The sequence below is a fragment of the Marmota marmota genome, unplaced genomic scaffold (genome assembly GCF_001458135.2).
Source record: "Marmota marmota marmota unplaced genomic scaffold, marMar, whole genome shotgun sequence".
Taxonomy (NCBI): domain Eukaryota; kingdom Metazoa; phylum Chordata; class Mammalia; order Rodentia; family Sciuridae; genus Marmota; species Marmota marmota.
Window position 1 is genome coordinate 4,759,250 of NW_025999891.1, and position 6,794 is coordinate 4,766,043.

General features: G+C 36.5%; 1 protein-coding gene across 3 annotated transcripts in view; it reads right to left on the bottom strand.

The window, feature by feature from the left end:
* Positions 1-2,240: 2,240 nt before the first annotated feature.
* The window catches only part of Nlk (nemo like kinase), a 151,654-nt gene continuing 147,100 nt past the window's right edge, over positions 2,241-6,794 (bottom strand). The window contains exons 10-11 of one of the 3 annotated variants that reach the window (XM_015501138.1): positions 6,159-6,252; positions 2,241-4,042 (exon numbers count right to left, since the gene is read on the bottom strand). In XM_015501138.1, the coding sequence (XP_015356624.1) occupies positions 3,988-4,042; positions 6,159-6,252 (149 nt within the window). In that variant the 3' untranslated portion in view covers positions 2,241-3,987. Of the gene's footprint in view, positions 4,043-4,786; positions 5,824-6,158; positions 6,253-6,794 lie in introns of those variants that run through there. The other 2 variants (XM_015501139.2, XM_015501137.2) reach the window with 2 other exon arrangements.

The following is a 6,794-nucleotide window of genomic DNA, read 5'->3' on the forward strand; positions in this document are numbered from 1 at the left end:
TCAATATTTCTTCTTTTTTGGTAGTGGGTTCACCTAGGGGTACTTTAAGTGCTCTATCTTACATCCCCAGCCTAAGGTCTTTGTGAACAAAAACTGCTTAAAGTTGCCCCTTTACTTGGCAATCCAGGGTTTTTTTTAATACCCAGGAACATTGTGCCATTATATTATATAAGATATGTAAGTGTATATCTTTCTTTTGTAAGTGGGAGAAGTGGGATGTAGGAAAACATAGTGATGTTGATTTTTTTTTTTATTAGTTGTTCAAAACATTACAAAGCTCTTGACATTGATGTTGATTCTTTAAACCCAAAGAATATATGTGCCCATGTACTTCTTGAGTCTTCATTTTACCCTCGCGGTACATATCTCACTTTAAAGAATGCTACTCTAATTTGTTTTCTTCTCCTGCACCCACCATTATTAATGTTTTATGCAGTTAATGTTTGCTGAGTTCTTACCAATTTCTTTGTTCACCAGTTCTGCACTGGAGATCCGCTTTTAGTTACTCTTTTCTTTATTTTTAAGTTGTTTAGACTGCCATTGAAATTGCCATCCTCCTGCCTCAGTAGCCTGAGTTACTGGGAGTACAGGTATGCACCATGGTGCTGGGCTTCTTTCCTTTTTCTTGAAGTAAAAGAATTCCCCTTTAGAACTACCTGGGGTGGGGGGAAGGGGGCTCTGCTGATGGTTCACTAAATTTGTTTACTAAAAGTATCTTGAGTTGTCTTAAATTTTGCAATTCTATTTTTTAATGTTTTTATTTTAACACAAAAGTTATATTTTAAGTGATATACTATAAGGGGAAAACAAAATAAAAATTCTAGAGACGAAATTATCTTCATCTTCTGTGATCTTAAACTATAAACAAACTATAGTTGATTACAGCCCTACTTTATATGTCTACACTGACTGGTTTTAGAAATTCCACATTTTGTAATTCCAACAGATTGTGATAGATAACTAAGACACAAATCCCTTGATTTGATAAGCAGTTTCCAATGGGAGTAAGTTTGTATATATTCTCTAGTATCTACTACCTATGAAGAACTTTGGTTTCAAAGTTATATGTGTGCTAGGTGCAGTGGCACATGCTTGTTATCTCAGCTACTCCAGAGGCTGAGATAGAAGGATCATAAGTTTGAGGCCAGTTCAGGTGCCTTAGCAAGATCCTGTCACAAAATAAAAAAGGCTGGGGATGTAGCTCAGTGCTAGAGTGCCACTGGGTTCAATCCCCACCAGGATACAAAACATACAAAAAGAGGTTATATATGCAATTCAAAATGCTCCCTTGTAAATGATGAGACAGGGTTCTTATTTAAACATTACTGATATCAACAAAGCTTTCTTATACACAATTACTGCACCTGGTATTCAAAGTTTACTGAACGATGGGGCTTTGGTTATAGCTCAGTGGTAGAGTGCTTGCCTAGTACGTGTAAGGCTCTGGGTTCAATCCTCAGCACCACATAAAAATAAAGGTATTGTGTCCAATAAGAAATATATTTTAAAAAACAAAGTTTATTGAACGGATAAATGAATTTGTTGAATGAATAAACTAATATAAGATTTTATATTAATTTATATGAGTTAAAATAGTCAATGCTTGTTCCCTCCCCGCCTCCTATGTCTGGGGGAAAAATCATTCATTTTGCTAAATTAAGAGAAGACAGGGAGAAGGAAATGCCACCTGCAAACTCAAGAGTAAAACTACTTGGTCCACCTCAGGGAAAGTATTCTGAAGTCAAGCAGTCTGGTTTCAGGTCTTAAGTACACTGCCCCAGAGCTGAGACTTCTTCCTGAGCTCGAAGTGCCTTTGGGCAGCTAGGGACAGGACACAGGAAGGAAGAGGAGGGAGAGGGTCAAGTACCTTTGCTAGTTGGCTTCACCCAGAGCAATCTACTTTTATTTATTGTACTGGATTTCAATATAAGGTATGATTTCACATGAAAATTGGGTTCTTTGCTTCAAAAGAAAAGAAGTTTGAAAACCATAGATTGAGACTCTGGAACGATTGCCATATTGTATATATTTAAACAACATCTTTGATATGGGTTAACTAAGCTATCAATATGTTTTTTGGTCAATCTTAAGTTTCTGGAAAAAACAAAACAACTAATGTCTTTTAGGAAATATAAATAGTGGAAATATAAATAACAAATATCTCAAAACTGCAAAGTTGGGACACAAGCTGTACTAAAAAGCAAACAAAGGAAAGAAATGGAAATAAAACAGATGACACATCTTTTTCAAATGTCACATTTAATGTTTTCACCACTGTACTTCAAATCTACATTGTACAAAGTGACCAGAAAGTGTGCCACGGTAATTGACCAACCTCTGAGATTGTACCTTTCACACCAGTGTCGTCTCGGGCTCTTTTGATACTAAACACGTTTCTCATTCAAGTGAATTGAAATGCTTCAGTTGGGTTGATTCTCAGGAGCCTCATAAAAAAAAACAAAGATATTGCACCATCTTTGTTTAGTAATTCATTGTTTCTTTCACAGCAAATAATTACTTCATTGAAGTTAAAACTTCCAAACATAACTTATTAATAGTCTTCAAATTCAGCTCAGATCACTCAAGTTGAAAATACTCTGCTAAATACAGATAACTTACAATAACTTTAACAGTTAATTGTCCATAACACACACCAAGGTTTTTTCCTAGACCAATTTTAAGACGATCCTTTAGTACTCCTCGTACAGGTGAAAAACGATCTTCAATTTTCTTGTCTTTTTATTTTTAATATAAAAGTTGGAAGGGACATTCAAGTTTCAAGTCTCCACATTGAACTTAAAAAAAAAAATAGTCATCATCAGCATGTGGAGGTAAACAAGCCAAGTTGTATAACTCCAGGAGGTAGAGGCCTTCAATTTGTATTCATATATACATATGCACAGAAGAATTCAGTGTTCCAACAGAAAAAAGAATTTGTCAAAAAGTAATAAGTTATTTACTACTGTGACATTTCCAGACTCCCACAGCTTTGCTAAGGACACAAACACATTTGACATAATTCCCTATGTGCCTTTTTTGTGGCTTTAAATGTATTAAAAATTTGTTTTTGTCTTTTATTTATTATTTTTCACTGTCCAGTGCAGGAAAAGTCTCACAAAATTTCACAGACCTAAAATGTGCAAGCTAATTCTCTCGCTATACAGCAATGTTGGAATTCTTTTGAAATTAGCCCAGAAATGAATTATTTACACACATGAAAGATGCATGCTTGGGGTTCTTTTATGTAAGAAAGAGCAGAAAAACTTCTAATAAAAATAGATTAAATATATATATATATATTTATACTGGGTAAGGAAAACAAAAGTTTAGTCTCTCCTAGTCACAAACTCATTCTCTCTACCCACAACATTGGTTTTTAGACAGCACACATCACCATCACAGCTCTAATGAGAAGCTAATTATAGGGCTTGATCATTAGGTGGCATGCCCCTCCTCCCTACCCCCCTCCCCCAGGCACAGCCACGATCAGCTCACGTGGCTCCATGATTGGTCGCAGGCAAGATTTCTAGATTCTTTAGTTTTAGAAAACCCCAAATCTTTAGGAATGGCTCAAATATCAAAATGTATGACTGTCCTTTGTGTGTGTGTGCGTGCATGTGTGTGTGTTGAGTGTATGTGAACAATCTCACTTCATTTAAAAAAAAGAAAAACAAAACAAAAACCCCAAACTCCCAAATTTGGTTCAATTCTCGTTTGTTCTGAGGTGAGCCATAACAGCTGCACTAATTCATAAAACATGTGCAACTCTGGGTAAAATATTTTTTTCTTCTAAAAGCACAACCACTTTACAAGATTAAAAGTCTAGTAACATTTCTAAATATTATTCATATCATACAAGTAGTGGTTGTTAATTTAAAACTTCATTAGTAAAATTACAGTACAAGCATGATTAACCTCCAGAATTGCAAATCCCAGACTCCAGTGGAAAGCTACATTACATCTTCAGTAGTACATTATCTTCCACTGTCACTCCCACACCAGAGGAGATGGGGGCATCTCAGACGGCTGAGCAACAGTGGAACTGGAAGAAAACAGAGATGATAAAATTAGTTGTAACACCACAGTGGGCAAAAGGGCAATCCACTATGCCTGTTTTCTTCTCTTTATTTAAAAAAGCTTGTAGAGTTCATTTCTGGATTTTTGTTTCTTTAATTTCTTTAAAGTTGAATGCTCCAAATTGTTCATTTAAGTGAGGAGATATGGTACAGTAGTTAACATATGGGCTTGAAAACATGTTTACTAGTTGCATGGCACTGAGCAAGCTCCTTAATCTTTCCTCATTGGAAAATGATCATGCTGTCTACCTCAGAGGACATTCTGATGAATAATTGAGATAATGTATATAAAGTGTGTTCCATGACGTCTATAATATAAAGTAAATGGTGGCTATCATAATAATGTCTATATTCAAAGTAACCATAAAAGATACAGAATTGTCTATTTAAAAGTAGCCTCTAGAAGTAGTGACTTTAAGTGGGGACCAGTTTTGAAGGAGCCTCATAGCACTATTTTATCGAGTATTAATGGAATAGTATGAATAATCATCTAGCATTTGTTATCCACAGAACTGTTATTAGATACTTCCCACCTCTAAGGTTGCTAATCAAATTATAATTAGGGTGGGGTAGTCATTTTGCTTCCCCAGGCCCAGGTTACCAATGATTTGCACCTAGAAGGGTCACTGACTCTTTTTTTTTAAATACCTTTATTTATTTATTTATTTTTATGTGGTGCTGAGGATCAAACCCAGGGCCTCACGCGTGCTAGGTGAGCGCTCTATTTCTGAGCCACAACCCCAGCCAGGTCACTGACTCTTACGGGAAAATATTAAAACAATGTAATTTTTAAAAAGCCAGAGAAATAAAAATTGCAAATTAATGTCTCTTTCTGTAGAAACAATAAATGGAAGAAATGAAAGACATCTGATTTTACAAATTTTAAACAAATATTTCTTGACTTTGATTTGACAAATTCAAACAACTTTAATATCATGTATGAAAAGACAGAAGCAGGGATGGGGAAAAGGAAAGGGAGAAAGACAGGTGGAAAATAAAGGAGACTGTGGGGTCTCTCAGATCCAAACCCACTCTTTGTCCTGCTTTAAGTGATACTGGAGCCAGATCCTGTACTTGTTTCTCCCTCCTTTGCTAACTGGCTTAATGGTAGCCTTGGTCAACAGAGGGCGCTGGAAGGGCACTGCTGGGCTGTCACATTAGGAAGCAGCTTCCCTTCCTGCTTCTGGTGTGTGGCTGTTTTTTTTATTGTTGTTGTTTTGTTTTGTTTTAAAACACAGAAGGCCTGGTTTTGGTTAATTCAAACTCTCTGGCAAGTTTCTCTGCAATCCAGCAGACCTCTTTGAGGGGCCAATTCTTCCCACACCTTTTGGCATATCTCTTCACCATCCTTAAGCTGTGGGTTCCTATGGCAACTTTACCCTCTTCAAAGAGATCCTTGGGTGGAGGGGCCTCTTCTAAGTTCTTAATTTCTTCCTTCACTCTCAGTCTATACAGGAAGTAGTTGCTTTCTGTATTTGCTATTTCAGGATCCTTTAGAATCCTTCTTAGTCGTTAATCATGTTTTTCTAATTAATAAATCTTGTTATTAAAATTTCCCCATTCATATTACTGGAATGATTTCTTTCTCCTGATTGGACCCTGACTGATATAAGGAGTTAGGGGGAAAGATCAAGAAAAGGAAAGGACAAAGAAATAGAGCCTGAGCTTGCGAAGTTCCAGAGTAGGTTCATAGTTCTCTAAAAAGCTTCTTGGCTTCTCCTCTAAATAGGCCACACTAGCAGTCCACCTGTAAAGAAAAATAAATTTCCTGCTTGCAGTTATTATGAAGTGGGACCAAGATGACCATGTCTAATCTATGCTGCTGCAGGAAGACATCATACATGACCAGGCAGCATGAGAGTCATCTGGGAAAAAACTGCCAAAGCAACTGCAGTGAATTGGCACCAGTGTAAAAACAATGCTCACATTTTTAATCTTATGACTGAAGCCAAAGTTCACAACAAAAACTTTCTGTTGGACCTTTTATCTGTGTTATCTCAATAAAAACAGAAAGTCGCTGAATAACAAAATCACAATGGCATCCTTTTAATTCTAAAGAGAATATTAGAATTACATAGTTACCTAATAAAGCTCTTAAAAGCAGCAGACTGAGGGTTGATGCAGAGAGGCACTCTGTTTCCTTTCTGCTGTTCCAAAATGAACTGGTGAATAATTTCTGTGAAGAAAACAAACATCATGCAATCCATTGCCAATCTGCAGGACTGGGAGCAGTGAATTCTCAGCTATCTCTAGCCAGCATCTGAATAGAATTTCCTTCTGGTTTACTTAAATCTGTCTTACACATCAGCAGAATCCAGCTGAACTCTCCTAAAACCAAAATAATAGTTGTTGCTGCACATAGGTAAAAAGCCCAGTAGTGGCTTATACAGACTGGAAACCCCAGCAGTGGGAAAAGTAAAATGGTCTAGAAGTTTGAGAGACTCCATATGGTTAATGTTACAAGTGAGCTCTTATAAATTGCTGGTAATTATTACCTTTTAGAAGATCACTTAAAAACTTCACTTTGTGTTTAGGTACATAGTTTTGGCTGGTTACTGTGGGGCTGAACTTTTCTTCTAAAATGTCCTAGAGCAGACACTAAAATCATTCAGAATTTTAAATCTCATCACCTCTACCCTGACCCCAACAGAAGATCACAATGTGTAGTAAATTATCAGAAATTCCCTTCCCTTGTTACTAATTTAGCCGCCCCCCCCC